The sequence below is a fragment of the Strix uralensis genome, chromosome 1 (genome assembly GCF_047716275.1).
Source record: "Strix uralensis isolate ZFMK-TIS-50842 chromosome 1, bStrUra1, whole genome shotgun sequence".
In the NCBI taxonomy this organism is placed as follows: domain Eukaryota; kingdom Metazoa; phylum Chordata; class Aves; order Strigiformes; family Strigidae; genus Strix; species Strix uralensis.
In genome coordinates, this window is record NC_133972.1 from 35,475,056 (window position 1) to 35,499,926 (window position 24,871).

The 24,871-nt window shown below is 40.9% G+C and overlaps 2 protein-coding genes across 5 annotated transcripts in view; both read left to right on the forward strand.

Moving 5' to 3' along the window:
* Window positions 1-13,718, forward strand: part of OSBPL3 (oxysterol binding protein like 3) — a 91,247-nt gene extending 77,529 nt beyond the window's left edge. For all 4 annotated transcript variants that reach the window (XM_074862534.1, XM_074862550.1, XM_074862542.1 and 1 more), the window contains 6 exons: window positions 1,252-1,330; window positions 3,420-3,564; window positions 4,914-5,058; window positions 5,746-5,872; window positions 6,435-6,557; window positions 8,117-13,718. In XM_074862534.1, coding sequence (XP_074718635.1) covers window positions 1,252-1,330; window positions 3,420-3,564; window positions 4,914-5,058; window positions 5,746-5,872; window positions 6,435-6,557; window positions 8,117-8,213 — 716 coding nt within the window. In that variant the 3' untranslated portion in view covers window positions 8,214-13,718. The remainder of the gene's footprint in view (window positions 1-1,251; window positions 1,331-3,419; window positions 3,565-4,913; window positions 5,059-5,745; window positions 5,873-6,434; window positions 6,558-8,116) is intronic.
* Window positions 13,719-24,134: 10,416 nt separating this feature from the next.
* Window positions 24,135-24,871, forward strand: part of GSDME (gasdermin E) — a 28,178-nt gene continuing 27,441 nt past the window's right edge. The window contains exon 1 of the mRNA XM_074862594.1: window positions 24,135-24,344. The gene's annotated coding sequence lies outside the window, so the exon portion shown is untranslated. The remainder of the gene's footprint in view (window positions 24,345-24,871) is intronic.

Consider the following 24,871-nt stretch of genomic DNA (forward strand, 5'->3'; position numbering starts at 1 on the left):
TTTACGAGAACATAGAACATAACACACTCTGATAATACATTTTAACTGTTAAATTCGGCAGGGTGTGCCTTTGCCCTTTCTCTTCCATCCCACTGCAGAAGTGAGAAAGCTAGTACAGAATTCAGCTCAACATCATCATACTCAAGGTACTTTTGGACCTCTCACTGCAGTATAGGAATCACAACAGAATTGCCGTCACTAAAAATGCTGACCCAGCATCAAACTTCAAAACCAAAAAAGCCAAAAGGTCTGTCTCTCCAGTGATAAGAAAAGGATCATTTTTCCCATGAGGAATTCTGTCCTATGTCCCATTCCAGCCTTTGCAATGGTAGGCAGCTTGGTGTGGCTCAGTCCTATCACTTGCACATATACACCTGGGAGAGATGTAATCTCCTAACTACAGTTTCAGCATCTTATCTCAGAGGCAGCATTACAGCTTTCCCCCATAATTCCATAGGAAAGAGTGTTTTGGCTTTCCTTGTGTTAGTACTAGCATCTTTTTGAGACTAGAGATGAATTTTTCCCTCTTTTTCAGACTGGGCAGGGAATGGAGCTCCTGGTGTCTAATACAGCAAGGATACTATTCCCCTGAGCTCTGAAGTTACTGTGAAAGTTACTGCCTGATTATCTAGCCCAGTTTAACTCTATACCCCTTCTGCCAGGCTTCTCTATGTTTCTTTCTCTTCTAGGTGTGTTTGCTCAATAAATTTGGCTAAACTTGCATTGAGATTTCTCATCTTTTTTTTGAGAAATGACATGAGGCTTGGACATGTCTTTCTGTGATTCAGGCAAGATTTTAAAAGGCCAGTTAAACTTACAGAGGACGTTGGACTAAATCCCCCTGCAATTTTGTGCCCTTTGAAAAATTCTCTTGCTTCTTCGCTGTGGATGTTCTTGGTTGCTATATTTTTGTATTTGAAATTCTGCTTTTGTTTTTTGGAAATGTCTGCATTCATTCACTAGCAACTGAATTGCAGAGAAACGTATGCTGTCTATAGCTTATTCAAATTCCTCTCTTTGAAAAAAAGGACTTTTAAACCTCTGTTACTTTGCTATTTAAATAACCAATAATGTAATGAAAAAAGAAAACCCAAAACCATGTTTGAAGGTCCACAGCATTCTTTGAACACTTTTATCGCACTTTGTTATTTTGCATTTGTTGAAAATAAAGTAGAACCCAGAAATAGATTGATTCACCCGTGCCTATGACTAAACCTGTGTTGGTTTTTTTTTTTCCTCTTCCTGTTTCAGATGTAAGATGGAAAAACAAATTCTGGGGAAAGTCCATGGAAATTGTTCCAGTCGGTACAACACATGTAACTCTTCCAGCGTAAGTGCTGCAGTCGTGTGTTGCTGTTGACACACAGGCACAGACGTGCTTGCACACACTGGAGCCACATTTATCCAGATGAGAACAAGCTGTGCTGTGCCGTGTTAGACCTTTGGAAGAACTGGTGATTGTGATTTAGTTTAAAAGAAAGCGAGGAGGGCATAAAAAAAAAAGGAAAAAAACCTGCCAAACTGAAACCAGAAGCACTAACCCTTCCAAAGGTTATAAAAAAACAAAAGATGAAATTAAAAACATCACTGCTGTGTATCTGGAAAAAAGCAAAATTGGTATTTTCATAACTCAGTTTAAAATACAGGAAGCTTGAAATTCAACTCAGGGGAAAACTGCAAGGTAGAGGAAGCTATGAATTCTTTTGCTTGAATATGGGTTTGGGGGAGGGGGTGGTGGTGTTTCTGTCTTTTGTAACTGTATCTGTACAGAGCCTAACACCATGGGGCCCTGGTCTGTAGGTGAGGCTGATCATCACTGCATAAATAATTATTGTAAGTGATAAATAGAACCAGTTGCGTATCTGGTGTTTATTATCCAAGGAGGTAAGCGGCGACTGTAGTTAAGTGTGGAGTATAGTTTAACTCTTTTTTAAAAATAAAAGTCTGCAGTGTTCTTATGCTGGCTTGCCAGAGTGCCTATTATAGATTAATAATTAAGATCCCCTAAAATTTGGCCTATATCCATCATGTTTCTAGAACCATGTTTGCAGATCTAAATGTTGAGTAGTGTTCCAGTTAAATCTGTTTTCCAAAGAGAGTCTACAAAATTAATTATTCTGCCATCTAAAAAAAAAAAAAAGAAAAAAAACTCAAGAACCTAGCACTCAACAGACTAAGCGACTAAGCATGACTTTTTCTTTTATGTGGGTAAAATTACAATATAATAAGATAGTATCCAAAAACCATGTTGTGTTCATAGCGGCTAGCCTAAGCTGTGGAGTGAAAGGTCTTTAGGATGTGAGTGGGGGTTCGGAGGCAAGGTAACTAATAGATCAGGGCCCACGGTGGGCTGATGAACTGGAAGATAATCTGATTCATATGTGGTCTCTAAGTGCTGGTTTGTGTCCCTGTGTATCTGATCTAGAATTAGGTACAAAAAGAATACTGAGGACGATAGGAAAAAATTAAGTATTAATATTAAGATTATTTTGGAGCAAATACAGTATTTTTAGCAGGCATGATAAAGCATGTGACCTACAGGTAGGGGCAGGAAAACAAGTTACTGTGGGGTAAATTGGCCGCATATCTGTTAGTCTGTAAAAACTGTCCTTGTGCATATTCTTACAGTGCAGCAAATGAAAGCAAGTGATTAAGGGGACATAAGGAAAGATTCTAATATTCTCATGGGATGTGTGCAGGGCACTTCCTATGGGGAAACTGGTGTTTTGTACGTTTACCCTTTGCCTTACCAGTAGCAACTTGGCTATCAATACCCAGAACAAATTGTAGAGTATATGTCTTCATGAGACTTTCCTTTTCTTGAGGTTTTATAAAGCTGTTTTATAAGAATACTACTTTAATAAAAGGTAAAATGTTGTATTGCCTATTGGTATTTGTTCATCTCTTCCTGTCTGCTGTCTTCCACTGTGCAACTACATCTTGAACTATCCCGTGAGAACTTTCGCCCTTGCCTGAAGCACACACGTAGGCTCAGTCTTGAGAGCTTGAGCCAAGCTCATTCCACTCAGTAAGTCTTCTGATGACTCCAGTGGCCCATGTCCTTGTGTTTTCAGTTGTCACTGTGTTACAAGCTGTGGAATGGGCATTTCAGCCAGTAGAAGATACTAGAATGATTACTTTTGGAATCTTAATACTGGTAAAGAGAGACAAGTAAACTGAGAGAAAACTGAATTCAAGACCAAAGTTTATAGCAGAAGTGAAATAGGTTTTCTGGAAGACAGGATTCTTGTCACAGGGTTTGTTTTTGATAAGGTGTGGGACAAAAAGACGAGGCATTACAGAAAAAAAATGTTTTGTGGGGTTTTTCTAATCGAGTTCTCTGCAGTTTTTTTTCACAAGTTAAGAGCTCATTTGAACATGGCATGAGATTTTTCTTATGTATATTTTTCTAATTTTAGTTTTAAAGACCATTTTGCATGGAACAAGGTGACATCTTGCATCCATAACATCTTAAGTGGGCAAAGATGGATTGAACACTATGGAGAGATCATCATCAAAAATCTTAACGATGACGCTTGCCACTGCAAACTGACTTTCATAAAGGTAACCACAGCAGTAACCACAGCAATGTTGGCAGTGCCTTTTCTAACAGACAGCAGTGGGTGGATGTTCTCTGCTGAAGCTCAGTACAACTGCTTACAAGCTGTATTTTCCTATAGTTCTGCTGTAATTAACTGTGATTCCTTGAAAAACTTAACTCTGAAGGAGCTGCTGCTCACTAGGTAGACCCAGAAAAGAAAGATAAGTAACAGCTTTCTCGGGTGATTCCACTGGAGATGTGGAAAAGTATGAGGGAAGGAAAGGAAGAAATATGATGAAAAACATACTCTGTGTTTGATGTGAGAGGTAGGCACATGGTGACTACTGACAGTGGTTTTACCACATGCTTCCTGCTGACCCATTGGCATGTGCTGTGGTTGCATTCATTCAGCAACTGTAGAACCAGTGTTAATGTGGGGTGCTTCACCCGATGCTCTTTTCCAGCCCTTTGCAGATACTTGGAAGAGTTTAAGTGAGAGGTTGTGGCTTACTCAAAGCTTTTGCTTTGGTACAAGGCATCAAGATACAACTTCCTCAGGAAATGCCCTTGTAACTGAAATTAATATTAGTTTTTGGCAATAAATGACTTCTTCCTAGTAAAGAATAATCAATGAAAACCTAAAACAATGTCAAAATTTCTAACCTGAGAAATAGTTTTTCGAAGCATGCTAGGAGACTTATCTTAACCTGCATTTTCTGTATCTTGATTGCTGGAGAAAGGCTGCACTTTACATAGAAACAGACCATACAGATAGAAGCTAAGTACTTCAGCATACCTATGCAGCATGGCATGCTCAGCAGCAGGAAAAAAGTGTCCTTATTTATTTTCCTGAATACTTTGTGCTTTCTACAAAGCATTAGAGTGATTTTTCTTTTCAAATACTTATTTGAAAGTACTGTAATGATTTTGCAGACTTGCAGTGGATGTTCAGATTTCAAATTTTAAAGATTGAGAGCCTGCAAATATTACGTATTTGATATTGTAAATTGTCTAATGTGGAGCTTACTGTATAAGTTCCTTCTCTTCCTCTTCTGCAGATTTGGGGAAGATGTAGATAACTAAGGCAGGAGTCAGGGTTACCTGTCATTGGGCAAAATTCAAGGTCAGCTATGCTTCATATAGTATTGCCCCTAAAAAAGGCAAACAAAATAAATACAGTTCTCAACCTTAGTATTTTAATAAACTGATTAATAGTACTAACAGCAGTTGTTTGCATATCATATTGTAATGCACACCTACATGGTTTTCGTTTCAGAAAACCACTCTACGGCATGGTGCTACTGACACAGCAAAATCGCTCAGTCTTGATCTCTTACGCACCTTTTTTTCCCCTTGTTTCTTTTAATTCTAGGCCAAGTACTGGAATCCAAATGCACATGAGATTGAAGGCAGTGTCATGGATAAAGCTGGGAAAGTTGTGCATCGACTCTTTGGGAAGTGGCATGAAAGTTTATACTGTGGAACGACTTCATCTTCAAACTGCATATGGAGAGCAAGTTAGTGATAATAATGGCTAACGTACAGAATTTGAGATCTGCTTAAGAATAAGCTTACTATTTTTATCTTTCTATTAGGCGCCAACTTCTTGTTACTTCTATGTGGAATATTAGATTTTTACCAAGCATTTAAAATTTAGACCAGAAGAGTACATAATTTAACTTAAATAATATTAAGAACTTAATCTCATGCCTTCCTGTATTTTCTCCATTCTCCTTCATTTTCATATTTGGGCATGAAGAGGGTACTGAGGACGCTAAAAGGAAGAAAAGGAAAAGAAAAAAGGAACAAACCCCCCCACTTTTTATGCAAAGAAGTGTTGTGTATTTCATGTATTAAACATCAGAGGATAGCCCACAGAGCTCAGTTCTGTAATGATAGCTATATCTGAACTTCTCCCAAACTTGTGGGGTTTTTTCTACTATAGATTGAAAAAGCACTCTGATAATAGCATGGCCTTCATCACAGTTGTGCTCCGATTCAGTTAAGAGAACAGAAATCTGTTTTGCAGCAGTACAATTATGAAGGGGAATGTTGTCTTTTGTCACATTATTAGAAACCTCATATTCCCCCAGAATTGAGACCACGGTTCAGAGATGAACAAATAGCTGAGGGGAGCTTGGAATTTTCCTTCGAAAGATAATAGCATTAAATTGGAACTCTGAATGTATTCTCTTCTTCTGTAGATCCAATGCCTAAAGGTTATGAACAGTGGTATGGATTTACTCAATTTGCACTGGAGTTAAATGAACTGGACGTGCAAACTAGGTCATTACTTCCATCCACTGATACACGTTTTAGGCCGGACCAAAGGTAAGAAGTTTCAATTCTTAAATATCTTCCTCAAATAGCTCATAATTTTCTGTATGTGCACTTCACCCTAAGCTCAGACTATTTTGTGTAGATACCTGCAGTGTGTTTCTATTTCTGCATTAACGTGCATCTGAAACAAGCATTTTAATCACTTACCAAGAGATGGTCTAGTCGTTACGGATCAGTGCTTCCTAAAATTGGCTCTTGGGTGCTTCTAGATAACTGCCTTTCCAAAGATGTTAAAACTTCAGTACTTCGGGTACTGGATGTTAAGCATATTGTGTTTCAATAGCCAAAAACTGAGACACTTAAAACTTCCTTCTGCAGTGGATTTTCTACTGTTGCTACCTTCCAATAATATAACCATGACTCTGAGCTTGTTATGAGAGTTAATTTTTGTTAAGTGCTTGTGGATAGTGCAGATGTCTGCAGATGTAGCTGTTTACCTTTCAAACACTGTGAACTGCCTGCTGTAAAGATTAGATTCTGGAGCTCTAGAGGACCAGGCAAAGATGGGGGACAGGAGCACCAATTGTGTCACTTATCACTGCTGGTGCTACAGGTTTCTAGAAGAAGGGAATATTGAAGGAGCTGAAATGCAAAAGCAGAGGATCGAGCAGCTACAGAGAGAACGACGGAAGGTGCTGGAAGAAAACAATCTAGAGCATCAGCCTAGATTTTTCAGGTAGTATGTAATAATTAGCATATACTATCATTTATTGAAATTGCTATTATAGATCTGGTTCTAAACTGCCATAGAGCGGGCTCCAGTTTTCTCCAGGTTTCTTCTATGTTCTCGATTTTTGTACTTCGACAATGTAGAACACTCCAGATTTAGTTAAAATTCAGAATTATATATTGCTTTTTTATTAGTGAATCCCTGAATTTCTTTCTATTTTTTTGCCTTGATGGTGTTTGATATTTAGTCTATGTTTGAATTTGCCTGAGTGAATATAGCTTCTTTGATTCTTTCAGCCAAGGTGAAGTAGCTGGATTTAGCTTAATTACCTCTGCTGAATTTCTGCTGAATTCGGTGGGACTACCTTGTGCAGAAGTGTGCAGAGTTGGAGGCTTTAATTTCCAGGACTATTTTTGAACATGTTTCCCCTATTTCATGGGGAGAGAATTATCCTTCAGAGGGCACTTTATTTCTTCCTGTTGTAAATCAATTAACAGGCGAGTTCAGCCATTGAAAGACAAAAATGAATGCTAGTGAGGATGTGGCCTTTTGCCCCCCCCCGCGTCTCTGTTCTCCTGCAATAAGAGTTGGAGCCAAGGTGAATGTTGTATGGGCCTATGTATCAGTTAACAGATCTGGGATCCTAATTTTTTTTCTGGATAGATAGGTACTGTACTTCTGAGGAACACAGAAATGTTTAAAATCAGGTGCAAATAGATGCAAAAGGGAAATGGCTCAGACCACTACGTGTCTGACAAGCTGGTGAGCTAACTCATCACATGTCAATCACACCTACTAAAGAGAAGCAAATGTTGCTTCCAGCAGGATAGAGGCAAAGTCTAATACTTCATAATTGTATATTCACAATGAGAATTGTGAATAAGGATGAGGATTTGAATCCTCACAATGAGAATCTGAAAACTGAGACTTGTGCTGTAGATTTAAATAACAGAATAAAGAATTTAATTACTACATAGCAAAAGTGTTACCAGTGTTAGAGTAGATATGAATTATGCATTTGGCTTTTCAGTAGTGATTTCTCTTTTCAACAAATCACAAGCCTTGATTTACTTAAAAGAATAATTAGCTGTTGTGCCAAAAATGTTGCACACTAGATTAAAAGCAGACTGATTCCTTCAGGGTACAGTACCTAGTGCAATGAAGTCTCGCCTCTTGACTGAAAGCTATAGGCTCTCTTTATGCTATAACCGTGGTGAGCCATCTTTGGCGAGGTAAAAGGAAAGTTTCCACTTTCCACTCAAGCTGCCTTTGAGACCATGAAATAAACCTGGACTGTAGTTTTAAGTGCTAAGCACGTGACAGTGAAGTAAGAGTGTTGATCTCGGCTGAACACCAGGCTACTGAGGTGCGTCTCCAAGGCGCAGTGCAGACACACCAGTTCAAGACTCAAGCTATATTGCTTTGTTTGAAGGCTGGCCTGAGTTGCACTTCATCTGGTTCATGGGCTGGATTGGGTATCTGTGCATAGTGCTACGCTGCATTACACAGCATATGTATGGAAAATAGAAGCTTTACATTTAAATCATTTGTTTCATCTTTGATAGGAAATCCAGTGATGACTCCTGGGTGAGCAATGGAACCTACATGGACCTTAGAAAAGAACCTGGTTTTTCCAAACTGGACAATCCTGTCCTCTGGTGAAAGAGGAGCTAAGTGAAGATATTCTGTGGTGTATTCTCAGAGCTCATTTAAAAGAAGTATTTATAAAATATATCTATATATATACACATATATATATATATATAAAAAAACACACACACATATAATATATGTGGGGTGTGTGTATGTGTGCAAGTGTGCATATCTCCAGAATTGTGTTTAATTTAGAATCTGATAATTTGTTTCCTTTACTCTGACTATTGCAGTGATTGTTTGAATGTATAAGTACCCAGCTTCTTTTTATAAAATATTTAATAAATAGTACTGAATATTAACAGCAAGAGGGAAAAGAGGAGCTTTTACACTACTTTTCCAATGTGTAATAATGTCAGTTCTGACTTAACTTATGCCTTATTGAATTGCATTGGAGACAGTAGCATCAACATCTCCTAGCTGTGCTGAGAAATCAGAGTGTGAGCCTTAGTAACTCAAAGTGTAAGTAGGCTTCCGCAGTTCAGTGAGTAGTTCAGCTGTCTCTAGGCTGCTATCAGTTGCTAAAACAGAATATCAGCTGGTGCTGGAATCTGAGTATGATCTTTTCTGCCTGTAGAAAAGATTTAAATAAGCTTTTGTTTCTATTGGCTTTCTTCTTAGCATTATGAAAGAGGTAGTTCTGAGCTTACATCAGTAATTCTACTGCCTTATGCATAAACTGTACTCAGCTAAATGTAGTGCTAGGAATTCAGGAATCACCAAAATTTTCCACTGCAAAAAATTTCCACTTCAGATTTATAGCCCCGAACAGGGCAAGAGGAGGAGATCCTTTGTATATACTGCTTGAGCATTGACTAGATGAAGAAGCTCTCTCTTTTTCCAACAAGTAAAATCTATACAGAGCACGAAATCCTGTGCTTCCATAGCTTCATTTGTTTCTATTAACCTAAAAATTGCAACAGTAAGACTTTTTAAAAAGTAAGCAAACTGATTGTTTTAAGCTAGAAATTTTTTCTTAGTATTTTGATATTTTCTACCTCTTAAGAAATAAACAGCGTATTTAAGATCTTATATTTAAAATATGACCATCTGCCTTATGGAGAAGTGTATGGAGTCTTTGATCTTCCTCTGTTTGTTTGTTATGATCAGATAAATATTCAAGTGTCTTGCACTAAATCAACTGCATCCCTTTCCTGTAATTTTATACATATGGCTAGATTTGTAAAACTACTAAACCATAGGTCAGAAATTTAGCAGGAAACAAATGTAGCAGAAGATGCACTTTTGAATGAAGATTATAGAGATTGGCAGTATTTTTGTTTTTTCCATCAAATCGCAATGCCACAGTCATTAATAGGATAATTTGCATTCCTACCTGTCTGCAATTCACGCCTGACCCATGGTTCTTCAGGTCTGTTCTATGTGTCTGTGACTCCCTGGCAACAATGCAGATTCTATGTCATAGCTCTATATCCAGTCACCACCATCACCTTCTTTTCTTTTTCTTACATGCCACTCTAATGACACAAAACAAACCCAAATGTTGCTGGCTTGTTAAACCGGCTTATGAGTGCAACAATTTCACATGTCGTGGAGAAGGGAGATTCCCAGGGGGACTAGTAGCTTAGAAAAGCTTGCACTTTACTGTGTGCTGTGTTGTTCCAAAGAAAACCCATTAAAAACGGATCCATGTATTACATGCAACATGAAGGAAATACTATGAATGCTTCCATTTTAAACCAAATCTGTGATGTCAGATTACATGTATATTTGAATTTTGCTTTGCTACCTTGAAGTCCCATTGCCTTAGAGGCAAATGAATGCTTTTTCACCATTTTTCACTTTGCCCAGAAACTCTGCCTCACTATTATTTCTGTAATTTATTACCGAAGAAGTTAGCATAATTCTTTCTATTTAATACATCTTTTAAAGACTTGACTGCCATGCCAGCAACTTACAACAAGGCAAGGTTCCTGTCAGCATGAAGACAAAATCCAGGCTTTAATTCCAAAGGAAAACTTAACCTTCGGGGGCTGTTTGGCTTTTCAAGGAAAGTGAGGATCTCTTCATGGCTTGTTCCCTTCCTATGTTTTATTCTTGTATTAACTGTCAAAACTTCGCACAGAAATGTGTTGATATTTGTAATTATCCTTGCTGTTGATAATTACCATTTATACTAAAAATAACATTCATTTAACAACAGAAGAGGATAAGGAAAATAAAATTTTTAAAAAGCTTTTAAGAAAGGGAGCAAAATTTGTGGAGGATGCATTAAACTTGCTCGTCGTCATATTTGGCAGCTATTGTGATTACTGTCTGATCTGACTGCTGGGTGTTTTCTATGTATGGAGGGGATTTCCCCATACTTTGTCATATGACCTAAGAGTTGATAGCATCTGAAATGAAAGGACTAGAGGCCAAAATGCAAAGTTAAAGAATTATATAATGCATTAAAATCAGCAGGTGTTAAACAAAACTAATCTCATATTGGGTGTTTGGGTCATGATTTTTGAGAAATCAGACTGGCAGTGTTGCTTTGTATCTTACAGTCTAAAATGTCTAAAATACATTTGGTTAATGTCAAGAAGCATTGGGCTGAATAGTGCCTTATATAAAATTTTCTTCAGCAAAATTCCCGTATCAAGAAGGTAAACTTCAGAATTTTACTGTCATCTCCAGAAAAATAATGCCTGAGAATAATCCAGGGCATTTCTTAAATACATGAAGCAAAATCATTGCACAAGTAATAGCTCCTTTTGTAAATCTCAGATACACATCTGCAAACACAATGTAATGAGTTGTGAATGATTCTCTGACCCGTGTTTTCAACCACAGTATAGTTGTCCCTGCTTAATTTTGTATGTAACAATTGGGTTTAGTTGTTAAACTTCTGTCAACTCTGTATTAAGAAGTGGAAGAAAATTGTCTTGATGTTACTTCTGTGTATTTCTGCGTAAAAATATATTAATCATTCACAAACCTTAGCATACTCCATAGAGTTATTCTTGGTATAATACGAAATTTTACTAATTCTCTTCCCCAAAACTTCAGATGTGTTATTGGGTGCAAAAGTTACATTAGCTTTCTGCAATACAACTAAGACAGCTGTGTTTTTAATAACTGCTGTTGACGGACTTTTTCTCCCCATTTCTACCCTGAATGGTAAAAAGAATGTACCAGGCAACTTACTGCTTCCTTTCATACACAGCAGTTATCACCCAAGCTGTTGAGCTCAATGGATCAATCTTAAAATTCCTGATGATCACTGCCTGATGTTACAGCTCTCTTATTTGATGGCTTTATAGACATTGCTTAATATGATTTTGGAGAGCAGTTTGAGAAGTGCTCATCTAGCACTGCCTTTCTTTGTGTATCTCTTCACAAAGTAAAACACCTATTATAAACTTAAGTCAAGATGATGGAGCAGCTCAGGCCTTTGGGTGTTAAAGCACTGGCTCAGTTTTCAAATTACACAGCAAAAAGAGAAGAAAATTCCAGGGAAATAGTGTTCATAGAAACAGAAACCCACAGCTCTACTTCCACATGTGCAGACTTGACAGTATCTGATTTTGATGCAGTGTAGGTTTGGGATTATGAATCAGCATAACTTGTTTAGGAGACTACTCTTCATAGCATGAAGTGCCCTTTAGACTGAGTGGAACTGAAGTGCACCATTAATCATTGCATTCTGCTCTCTGAGATATGCTTTTATGTGTTAGTTTGCCAGCACTGATCTACTTCTTTTAGATGCTTTTTGAAGTACAGATCCAGCAAAGTACTTAGGTTCTTTATACAGAGCTTGGAAAACTAGATGCATAGAAGGAAGATCAAAAACAGGCAAAATTTTGAGAACATCCTAGAGATCTGTTCTTCCACCACCAAGTTTCTGAAGGACCTGAAGCCGGATTTCTGGTTTCTTTAAAAACCTGGCCCCTGAAGGAGATGGTGGTTGCAAACATGGTCACCTTATTATTTGGCAGTTTAGTGTTGAAGCCAGATCACTGTGCAGAAAGGAACACAAATTCCTGGGGCCAGAACGTAAAACTAGGGCAGCTTTGGGGTTGCACAAAGGTCTAGCACTGGTCTCCCCAAAAAAAAACCAACCTAACAAGAACCTTACCCCTTCCCATGCCCCTAACTTTCCCTCAGCTGTTTACAGGCCTGTATAGGTTTTCTATGTGGCCCCTCATCCCCTCATATCTAAAGGTCCTTATTCAGTGTCCCACTTTCTCTTTATTAAAAAAATTTCTGAAGAATAGGCAAACAGCCCATTCTAACAAGCTTTTAAATGACAAATCATGCCTAAAAGCTGTAGTTAAAAACTTTCCCCCTAAACATTGTGGCCTACTTCTGTATCTTTTCCTTGTCTGTGAACAGGACTTCCTCCCCACTTGCGCTCTGGAGTCAGACCACAGCCTGGCAAGGGTAGCACGCTACGAAAATGTGCAGCTACGTCTGCTCAGCATACTCCTAATTAATGTCCTTGCATCTGCTTTTGTGTAGATCTTTTCTGTAATCTCTCTAGATGACCAGCTTTGCAGAGACAAAACTTTCATATCTTACCTTGTTCAATATAGCTTTTTTTTGGTGTACAACTCATACAGAGGGGGCAAGCTGAAGAGGAGTGCAAAACTTGGCCCACAATGCATATATAATAGAAGGATGAAATCCAGCTTCTCCACATAACTGAATACATCTTGCAAGGGCTAGAGTCAGATGGTGCTATTCAGAGGAGTGAAGTTAAAATGAAAGTGGGGGTTCTTTTGAGTGTGTTTTCATTCATGGATTATGCCTACTATAAATAAAATCCACAGTATTCACTAACTCCTCCTTTATATTTTTAGCTACTGGTGGATGCAACTTACTCCAGCAGCTGTGGGTTCATAAGAAACTGCACGTTATCTGGCTTATCTGTTGAAACTTAGTAAATACTGTAACTTATCACCAAATGTATTATTGTACTGCTCAGTTCTTAGATGCCGCTTTTGAAAGCAATAAGAGAAATTTTCCACATAAATAGTTGCCATATGTTAAAAAATTATTTTAAGCAGTTCGTTTTTTATATAAATTGTGGATTTGGTGTTTTTGTTGTATAAACCAAAACTGTATTAAAGCTTATGAGAATGTTTGGGAGGTTGATCCACAAGAGGTAATGAGCTCCTTCAGCTCCACACCTTTGAGATGGTTGATATCCCTGGGAATCAGGCAGTCTTGTATTCATGTTAATGGTATTTTACTAGTTCAAGTATTGGAAAAACATAACACGTGTATGAGGTATTACATAGGCAAAGCTGCTAAATGCTGAATTTGTTGTTTGTTTTGATTAGGGCATTAGTGATTTAAGAATGAAGAAAGGTGTCCTATGTGTTAGAATTATCACTGACTTTCGGATTTTTGAGAGAACTTTCTGTAGTCAGGATCATTCCTGTTCTCTGCTTCACTTACTCCAAAAATTTGTAATAATGTTGGAGCACCTTGATGCGCAGTTTGATTTATTTTTGTCTCTGTAACCAATTTAGTTGGATGTTAATAAATCATACTTGCTAAAGGTCATAGAGCACCCTGACTTTTTCCCAGGGGTTGTAAGCATCTTTCTTCAAAGGTTGTTAGTGACAGCTGAAATAAGTCTAGCTGCTGTAGTGATCTCTGCTTCTTGCCAAAATGGCAAGTATCAAGGCTTCCATCTGCTAGAAGCCTTATTTATCACCCTTACAATCTGTCTGGTAGTTGCACAATGTTCCAGTTGTTTACCAGTTACCTGCCTACACTGTACAACACTGTCGTATGGCTATTATGCAAGACACTGGGACAGAGAAAGGGGTAAGCTGATGGAATTCATTTATAGCTGGAAGTTGATTCTTAAAAGCAGTTTTTAGTAGACAGATGTGCAGCATAAATGTTATGCTTTAGCATGAATGTGGAGACCGCAAACCACATGTTCTTCATAAAACAACTTTTAAAAGCAAGGAAACACAGTATTTACTGGGTAAAATAAATAACTGGAAGGAAATGGTATCAGTGTGGTGTTTTCTCCCTCAGAGGCGGTGATTCAGGACAGCTCTGCCAATCAGATCTCAACTATGGCTCATGGTCCCACCATATGTGTGCAGGATGCAATACAGATGGATTAGGATCTTGAAAAATGTGGGAGTACAGTGAGTGTAATTCCTGGCCAACCTGTAATTCCTGACTGCAGTTCTGCAGCACTTCCCAGGCTGGCACAGTGTGTACAGAGATTTGATGGGAGGGAGCATGGAGGTTCCAGGAAGAGCTGGGAAAATTGGATCAATAAATCTGTTACCATGCAAAATATCATCAGCTGTTGTACATGGCAGAATAAGGATAGAGGCTGAAAGAAAAACAGCTTTTATAGTGGGCAAAAATCAGCTCCTGTTTTTTGAAATCCAGCTATTTTGGTTCTGTATTGGTTTAAGAACTTTGGAACTTGCTTATCATGTCAGTGGGAATCACTTCATTGCTGATTAATTTCATAGAGATCTAATATGCCACCATTTAGTTCAAGTTGCTGGGAAAATAGCGGTTTACAGCAGCAGTAATATTTTTTCCATAATTATAAAAGGGCGAGGAAGATGACAAAGGATGCTTGTTATTGGTGCCCTAATCATGAACGCCTAGGGCAGTAGGAACTTCTTTTACAGAGAAATGGATATGAAGTGAATTTCTCATGATTGCTCCTTGAGCTAATGACATGCCAAGTACCCACACTGTGGTCAGTGCTACCCAGACAAAACAGGCTGTTCTCCTCTACAGAACTGTAAGGTAAAATTGGCTCATATAGACCTTGCATTCAATTTGAGTTTAAGCTCAGTTGTCTGTTCATTTACAGTAATCTCTGTTTTAAAGTCATTTTGCTTACTGCAAAATGATTCAAACCACCATAGCGTGAGGAAAAACACTGACAGCTGAGCAAAGCTTGCTCTGCATAGTAACTGACACATCTTGGCTTCTTTTTCTTTTTTTTTTTTTTTTAATGCCTCTGTTACATTTCTTTCATCTTGCAAACATTGCTCTCCATGCTCAATTTGTTGATTTTTAACTTAGACCCCCTCTAGTGCAGCGGATGCATAAGAATTTGTAGGGTTACTCTGAGTTTTTTTAATGGAATTACAAGCTGGCCACATACCAACTTCTGCTATATACTTATGAATTTGTATCTTTGCTTACTCTGTACCAAGGGAAATATTTGAAATTGCTATGTGTAAACCCTCATTTGAGGTAAATCAACATTGCTCTACTGAGCTGAGTATAACTGAGGCTTAAGTTAACTGAGAATTTAACTCTGTGGGTTCATTGATGTAAGTTTTTACAGACTCTTGGAACAGTAATAAATTCCTGGAAGACAAGACATTGTGTATGAACATCAGCTGATGTTTCTGTCTGTAATTTCACAGACTTCAGGATTTACTGGCTTTCTCTAAGTGTTAGGGTACTATTTCTCTTTGAGGATTTTTTGAGCTGATGTTTCACTTGCTATTTTACTAAGACCAACTGTTAGAATTTGAAAATATGATTTTTTGCTTAGTTAACATTGGGGTTTAATTAAAATTTCTTTAACAAAAAATTGCCCTCTTAAATTACAGATGTCTTACTTTTTTTAACTTGTGTTGGGAAAAAAAAATAAGCCGTGTTAAAGGCTGCAGTAAATCTACTTTGAATTACTGCAGTACATGCCCTGAAAAATCCTTTCCTCCTTAGATTTTATGAGGATACGTCTGCAATGCCTAGACTGCTGCCTAGAGCAAGGAAGATTATGTAGATTTATCAATAGATGAGAACCTGTCTAATAGCTGAGAGAGATTTACTGTTTTGTTTACTCTTAGGTTTGTTATTTCAGCCATTGACAGACTGAAGATGGAGTGAAGTCAAGAGATCATCCTACTTGTATTCATTGTTTGTTACTTGCACTTCAGTCAGTGAAGCAAATCTTAGGCTTGTTATATAGCTATACAGGGTTTTTTGGATGGGAAAATCAATTTTCTTATAAAGTTCAAAAATAGTGCACCAAATTCTGAAGTCCTTTCATGGGAAAAACTTCCTGCTGAGGACTTTGCCTGAGAAAGAGCACCACAAGTAGGTCAGTTAGAGCAAACTTGACTTTTTCCGAGTTCTCTAGTTACCAGAGGATGGTGAGCCTAGCCCATCCTTAACCTGCCCCCTTTCATTCTGGAAAGAGAGTAATACTTCAGTCAAAGACAGTGGAGGGTAGAGAACTCCAGGATATTATTTTCTCATCTTTTGTGAATATCAGAAACTGGAAAAGAGATCATGATGTGCCACACTGCAAGAAAGGCTGCAGTAGGACTTCCACTGTATCTTACCTAGCTGCAAAGCTTCCTAAAGCTGATGCTATGTGAATGCTTTGGTCTTTATACCAACAGGAATTGTTTGTTTAAAATGATGGGGGAAAGGAATGAGAAGAAAGGGTATATATTGTTGAAATAAGATTCTCAGTATTAAAGTGTGCAGTCATGAGGTCCTAGCCAAAAGAATGACTGCAGTTCATGCTTTCCCAGCACCAGTTGCTCATTGTTTCCTTTCATACTAACATTTCCTCTCAGGACACAGCTGGTCTTCCTTCTCTCGTAGAAACTGCATTGCTCACACTGTGGTGTATTGGCATTGGTGAGGCCAGACAGTAACTGCGGAAGAACCAGATAAGCCCCGGCTCAAGCTGACTGCAATCAGTTCTGTGGAAGGAAGCGCAATCCCGTCTCAGCAGTTGCAAAGAGGGTAGTACTGGCAATAAGAAACCCATCCACCCAAGGTTACTTGCATCATCCGTTACAGATGCTACTCACCCAAATCAATGCGTCATTCAGACAAACAAAGGCAGTACAAGCAGCAAGGACACCAGTTTCAGTCCTATGATAGAGCAAATAAAATACATTTTTAATTGTCAGAGAACAGGCCAGGACTTTGTTTCATACGTGAGGTTTTTTCCAGCATTGGGAAGACCTGGTTTGTGTGTGTAACTGCAAACAGCATGAATAACCTGGAGTTGTGTGCCTCTAGCCCTAGCCACCACATGTACAAATTTGCAGGACGCCACTGCTGTCCCCCTCTGTTCAGGACAGCTGCAGCCTTTTACACCTATCACTCTGTTTTGACCCACAGCACCCCTTTGTGGCACCTCAGTGTCTTTTTGGTCAACCTTGTTGCACAATACAAAAGTAACTCCCATGCAATTAGCAGCCCACAGGGTTTTCAGGTGCTTGCCAGGCCTTGCTCTTTGTTTCCAGAACTGTGCTCTTTTTGTCCTGCTTCCCTTTCAGTGGGAAAAACCCAGGTATGTTCTTACCCCAGCATCTGTAACACATTGAAAAGAAAACCCTTTGCGTGCTGAAACTAGGAGTCAGCAACAGCAAGCTGAAAAATGAAATGGCTTTAAGAAGAAACATGGGGCCCTAGTCTTGGTACCCAATGGGGCTGAACTGTCAGCCCTGTGCGAAATGGGGTGGGTTTTTTCCTTTTGTCCTCCCTTGCAGTGTGCACTTCCACAGCAGAAGGTGCAGACAGCCCCTGGCAGCTCCTGCTGCAGAGACCCTGGGAAGCTGTAGGAGCTCTGTCTCACCCTGTAGTAGCAATGCAGCCTCGCAGCTCCTCAGGACCCTCTGGAACCGTTGGCTTCTTTGCCGTTTGTGGTCTTCTCCTCAGTGCATCTGCTACTTTTGTGGGCCATGGCCTGCTTCAAAGATCTCTAAACATAATTCTCAATTTCTATGTTTGTGGCTACTTAAAAATGCATTTACTTTGTTCGCCTGGAGAAACCCCTTTCAGATTGCCCTGGAACAGGAATTCCAGTTGGTGTTCAGTTCTGAAAGAGAGCTTGAGCTGACAGTGAACAGATAATGAGAATGGGGGTTAAGGAATTGCAAAATAACTGGGAAATAAAATAAAGGAGGCACAAAAACCATAATAAAGCTATTGCTACAAATGAAACATTAAAATATGCATCTGGTGTTATTCAATAAAATATTAATGTTAGCCTCTCAACATTTTGCAAGGTTTGACTACGGCTGTGCTCCAGTTCTGTGTCAGTGTAATACAAACACCATCCGGCTGGCTGCCTCATGAGGAACTGCAGTCGCAACTGCGGATTCTTTGGAAAATTCTGCCCAAATCATTTGCTCCTGCAGTCAGAAAGTGAGTGTTTTCAAAGGCGCTTGTGCATACATGTCCATTCAGAGGATGCAAGAGGAATTGTGTGAACCAGAATAAACCTGGGGATCTGATCAAAGAAAACTGTTCCTTGCAGTCAGCTTTCCTCTCTACAGGCAGCTTCAGTCACAGGCTTTTCCCCACGTATCATTTAACTCCTCTTGTTTTGCCAGTTTTGTCCTAAACTTCCTATGTGTGCTTTCCTTAGTTCTTCCATTCACTGTAACTTTAAGGTTGTATATAAATAACAAAATCAATATGAACTGCACTAATTTTAGGATCACTTCTTTTACTGATTGGAAAATGTAACAGTAGAACAATTACGAGTGGAAGTACCATTTATTAAATCAATGCATATTATGTAATCATTTACAATCAGTTGTACCTAGCTGCTCATAGTACTAGGCACTGTACAACAATACTTTAAATAGTGCCTACAGTTAGTAGGCACTATTTATTTGTACTAATAGTACAGTTACATTTTAAAGAACCATGCCAGAGTGCTTACAGTCTGAAAGGTGCATGTGTGCGGAGATACAAAGATGAAGGGCCTCATTGTTTGGAGGCTCAGTGACAGGTATCTTCTGTTTGTGATGTTTTATTTAATAAAAATAATCCTAATATTTGTTATTTTAATACAGTTTGTCATTTGACTTCATAGGTCTTGTTCCAACTGGCCAAGAACCAAAGATGTGAAAAAATAAGTAAAATTAAGAAGCATAGGGAATAAGCTTAATTTCAGATTTTATTACTGATACATTTTTTAGACTTTTGTAGTTTAATGTGGAATAATATGCTTTTAAAATAACTGTTTCTATAGGACCTACATAAATGTTTGGGTCTCCTACACAATAGTTTGATGGCCATTCCTTTTGGCTAATTTATGAGGAAGTCCTACTGCTGAATAGCTTGAACAATATAGCAGCCAGATGGTTTTTTATAAAACATTAATGAGAGCAGATGGTTCGTAATAAACTATTATGGAAAAAGGCTTTTGAGACATGCAAGAAACGTTATCTATTCCTAAGTCTTCATTTATCATTACTGTAAAAGAAACGAAGTTCTGTGGCTGCCATCTAATCTACAATTTAAAGTTAGAAGCACTTAGTTCATGCAGCTTCATGCAAACTATCCTCCATATTATTGTTAGAGACATCACCAGATGACTCCTTGGGTAACCACAATCTATTAGACATGATCCTAGCTTACCCTTTCTGAGAATTTTCTGAAAATCATGGGAAAATCATCAAATAATCACAAGGTTTTCATAGGTAGATCTTTAGAAAGTTACAGCTACCCTAAAACACAGTCGCTGCAGGGATAAGAGAGCTTTTACAGGGACAGAGGGGAGCCCTGTGCCACAACATATGTACTACAGAAAGGTGGATCTAGTACTATTTCCCCCCATGCCAATGTCAATACTCGAGGCACCAAGACCTGACTGAGTTACAGCAAACAGGCTGTTCTACTGAACATCTCTGCCTCCTTCTGCATCTCAGTGTGGCGCTCTCCAGTTGTCCTTCCAAGGGACTAAGAGGTCCAGAAGTGAACTCTTTTTTCCTCATATTGGTCCCTAAAGGTAGCAGACACGAACCTGACAATAAAAGATAGCCTCTAAATAGTGGCCAAACTCATCTCACAGGCAAAATCTTCAGGTGGTTAAAGATGTCCCCTTCCTATCGCTGCTGTCAAAAGCCAAATGGACAGAAGCTCACATAAATGGGTAGGGAAATGCAGCAGAATAACTTTCTGGATGCTTTGAACTCACACGGTCCCTCCTGGCTTACTGCACCCTCCCACTGGTCTCCCCTAAGCAGGACACAGGAACTTGCTGTTTGCTAAGCCTGTCACTAACTGCTGGCACTGTGGCAGGGCTGATGACAGCCCTACCAGCAGGAGAGCGAGAAAGCTGCTGTTTGCAACAGAAAATGTTTTGGAGGATTGAATTGTATAGGCAAAAACTATGGAGCATCCCACCAAAACAGGAGAAGAATTTTAATGTGAAATACAAATGAGGCTGTTTAGTGGATTTGAAAGAAACAAACAAACAAAAAATGCAACTCAGATCTTTTATTCTTGTGAAGGGAAATGGGGGAAAAAGAAGTTCATTCTTTTGCTGGTGATTTGGCTTATATTGCTGGACACCTCTAAAAAGATTTGCTACCCCAAGTATCCTTCTTTTCTAAATAGAAGCCCAAAATAGTTTCACACTTTCTTCCCATTTCCTCCACAGAACTGAAGCCAGCAGACCCTTCTCCAGCCAGTGTGAGGGTTTAAAAAAAGCCAAGCATGTAGCAACAGAGAGCTTTGGACAACCTCCTGATGAGTCAATATACAGGCTGAATTTCAGTGAGCACTTTCTAGCCAGGCTGGATGCAGCCTGAAACAACTCATTGGTGGCTACAAGGCATTATATACCATTAGTACCACTGTTAACACTGACTCCGTGAAAACATTTAGAAAAGTTTTTAAGATAGTGAGACCACCAAAAAAAAAGCCATTTAAGAAATTCCCCTTTGCAGCCAATTTTGCATTTACATCCTAATGTCAGTGGTTGAAAAAAATAAGGCCAGATTATGCCATCATACAAAAAAAAAAAAATCTCTAATGCCAAATGCTTATAGGATGCAAAGACCTTTTCTGTACCTGATAGGAATAATCATTCTGCAATGCTGACATCTTGTGGTGACCTGCTTAATGATTTTATGTCCGTATCACACCTGAGGAATTTCACACAGAGGTGTTCAAAGAGCATACAACTATTGTGTTGGGGTTTTTTCCCCTCTTAGACTATCTTTTGTGTTAGTACTCATTTATTATGTGCATTACTCATTTTTTTAAGTTGTGGCTGTGAAGTTCTCATGTCAATTGTCTCATTTATCTAAATGAGGTGGCCAAATCTTGTCCCGTATTGAAAACAGTTTGTCCCAAAGGGAAAAGTTTCTGGTTTTCTCCTTCTGCTCCTTTCTGCAAGAGGATCTTCTCGGGCAGGAGTAATGCAGAAGGATCTTCTAGTGCAGAAGTGATGCACTTCATGCTTCAGCTCAGGAGATGGAGTGCATGGCAGACAGATCCCAAAGGCAGACCACGCTCACTGTATATCTCTGATACGATGTTCTCCCGGCTGGCATCCCAGTCAGTCATGAAGTAACCATGTGCTGTGAGTTTTGACTGTGCAGCACATCTGAACAGCATTTCCATGAAGACTGAAGGCTCAATCCTAAACATCTCCTGTTTGCAGCCAGTTTAATAACAGCCTCTAAGTTAATTGCTGCAGAGCTCCAAAACATAGCTAAACCCCAGACCTATGTTTCTGTCTCTTCTAATAAATGAGAAGCATCTGAAAACTATCCTACATTGGCTGGTGTCTTTCAAGTGGATAGATTTCTGCTCAAAGGTTTTTCTTGGAAAGATGGAAATATTGCTGGTGTGGGCACCCTTTATTTGGTGTGCACATAACCACTGGTAACGTACTTAAAATGACTAGTACATTTCCCTGGTTTTATTTGGTGAATATTTCCATGGTAATGTGGCTCAGTGTAACTTCCTGACTTGATTTCTCAAAATATGCTTTAGCAGACAGTTGCATTTGAAATGAATCACACATCGCCACTCCCTGGAAAAACACATGATGGCTGATGAAATGTGTGCTATTACTGGCCACTGTGGGAGATTATTGCTGGAGCTAGCGATTCTGCTGCTCGGTGCTGCTCCTAAAAACAGATCTCCTGAGGATGTGTGGGTGATTTTCTCAGGATGAGGCTCTAAGAATGGAGCTTTTTATTTTTTTTTTTTATTAGTCCATAAAAAGTAGATTATCACAAATGCAGATACTTACTTAGTTCCATTCAGGCTATTTGTTCAAATTTCTGTCAGCAGGTGCAACCCCAGAAGGGAAATCTATTTATCATTGATTCACTAAGGATGTCACCTGCGGGAATCAGAAATGGGTGAGGGATTAAAATCTGCTGAAATTAATGGGAAATTTTGGATAACGTACATAGTTAAACAGGATGGAAGAAATGGATGCTACTTTAGCTATATGCACGAAATGTTACCTCTCACCCAGGACTGCTGATTTAATGACATGCAATTTTCAACTTCCCTTTGTTTCAAAGCCCAGGTGTTACTCCATTAAGATCTGTTGATGTGACATTTGTGCCTATACCCTGCAGCCTCAAATGCTCTCTGTTCAAACCACAGGGGAAGTACCTGGCCTGTGCTACGCTTCACTTGAAAAAGATTTCTTTGATGTTTATTATTTTGAAAGACTACTCCTTGGGTTTCTGCAGACTCATCTATTTCTCACTGGATCAGTCCTTTGGCATCATAAACAACCAAGTTGTTTTATTCTGGTGTTGCATTGTTTTCAGCAGGCTGAGATATGCCGACGGAGCTCGCTATTTCATACTGTGGTTCACAAACCTGCCCCCTGTGCTCCATTGACCACATTTCTCATTTTCCGCAGCACTGCTGCTCCAGGTCCCTGGATGGGGGACCCTGGCTTGGGAGCTGCCATTCGGACCACTGTGACTTCACAAGGCCAACAGTGCCAACCCCAAAGCCGCAAACCCGCAGCCAGAAATGTGGCAGGGCTGCTGCTTCCAGCAGATCATGCACGCAGGCCACTGACCCCCTGCCATTTCCACCTGTGGGTGATCTGAGCCAGATTTGAGAGGATGTCCCAAAAATTTCCTTAATTGTGTGATAAAGTATCACTGTCAGGCAACTACCCATTGGGAAAAGAAGCCACCTGTGCTATTTGATGGGGAGTAATCATGCAAGACCTGTCCCATCACCTGGCTGAGCTGACAGGAACAACCAAGCCCCCCATCTCAGCCCCTCGCAGGGCTGACCCCATGTGTTACCTGAAAAAGCAGATTTGTGCCCAGCATGCAATGAACCAATCTTAACACACTCAGGAGAGATATTTCATTTATTCAGACCTGGGTGCTCAGTGGACTTTCCACAAATCAGGCACACCAACAGCAGGTTTTCACGCTCCTTTTATACACAAAAATCAGAAGTTAGTACTTTTCCATAACATGCCTATTAGATACTGATTGGTTAATGATTATCATACAATTATAATACGGCTTACCTAATGCTATGCATGCTCAGGGGAAGGGTCTTAATCCAGGCAGGGGTCTTTTTGACCTGTGGGTGTGTCTTTTAGTATTATAAAGTTCACTTTAAGGACACCAAAAGTTGGTTTCATTGCCAAGTTAACTGATCAATTCATCGTTTTGTCAAGTTGTCAAAAAACTCATTCTCAACACAATTCTATACATTGTCTTTATGGTCCAGGATGTTCTAGTCATTTTCTAGGGTATGGAGAACAGAGCTTATTCTTTATAAATTTCAGTGTCTCACTTGACCAATCTTATGATTATCCCCAGGTGTGCAGTAGCTATAGCTACTAGCATAATCATTAACAATGAAATTTAGCCAATATGAAGTATACTGTATCACACGCAGGTCTCCAGCTGCGTGTCTGTGCCGGACCGCTGCGACCAGCAGCCCAGACCGCCCGCTCCCTGCGTGCAGCCGCCCCACGGCAGGGTCAGCCCCCGGCGGAGATGAGCCAGGCCCGGTGCAGGCAGGCGGGAGGGATGGCGAGGAAGGCAGGAGCCGCCCCGGGGTTTGGCAGGCGGACAACAGCAGCGCCCCGGGCCCTGCCCGGCGCAGCCCGGCCCAGCGGGGATGCGCCCGGGCGGTGGCCCTGCGCGGCAACATGGCGGCGGCGGCGCCTCCACCAGCGCCCCGGGGTGCCGCTGCCACCGCACCCTCCCCGCAAGGCCCGAGCGGCGCTTGCGCTCCTCCCGCATCGCCTTGCCGCGGCGGCGGCAGCAGCAAACCCCCTCTGCTCCGGGGGCTCCACCCCGGCTCCCCGCAGGGCTTCGCCCTCCGCACCTCGCCTCGGGGCGCGGCGCGGCAACGCCCCGCGGGCGGAGCTCGCCGCATCCTCGGGGCCCGGCGGCGGCGATCGCCGGGAGAGCCGTGAGTAGGGGCGCGGGCCCGGAGGGGCGGCGGGGGCCGGCCGTGTCCGCCTGCCCAGCGCCTGCTGAGGGGCCCCGGCTGCCGCCGCTCCTCCCTTGGTGGCGGGCTGAGGCCCCCGCGCCCCGGCGGTCGGCCGGGGCAGCGGCAAGGGGGCCTCGGCGCGCCGTGTGCCCCCCCCCGCCCGAGCCTGCCACAGCTCCGGAGGAGCCGCCGCGGCCGCCTCGCTGGCTGCCGGCGCTCCGCTCGGCTTCCCCGGCCGCCGCTGTCCCCCTCCGGCTTCACGGAGCAAGGGCTGTGGGGAGAACGCGGCCGAATGGCTGCGGTTCAGGTGCGGGGGTGGGCGTGAGCATGGCACGGCGGGGCCGCGGAGCGTGTGAGGAGGAGCCCCGCGCCCGCCGGAGCCGCCTCAGCGTAGGCCTTGGCGAGGTGGCCAGGGGTTTGCTGGCCAAGGACGAGGGCGGCGTTGGGCCCCTTCCCAGAGGGCGCAGCTCCCGCCGGCGGCCCTCGCACCTCGGCCTGGCAGGGCG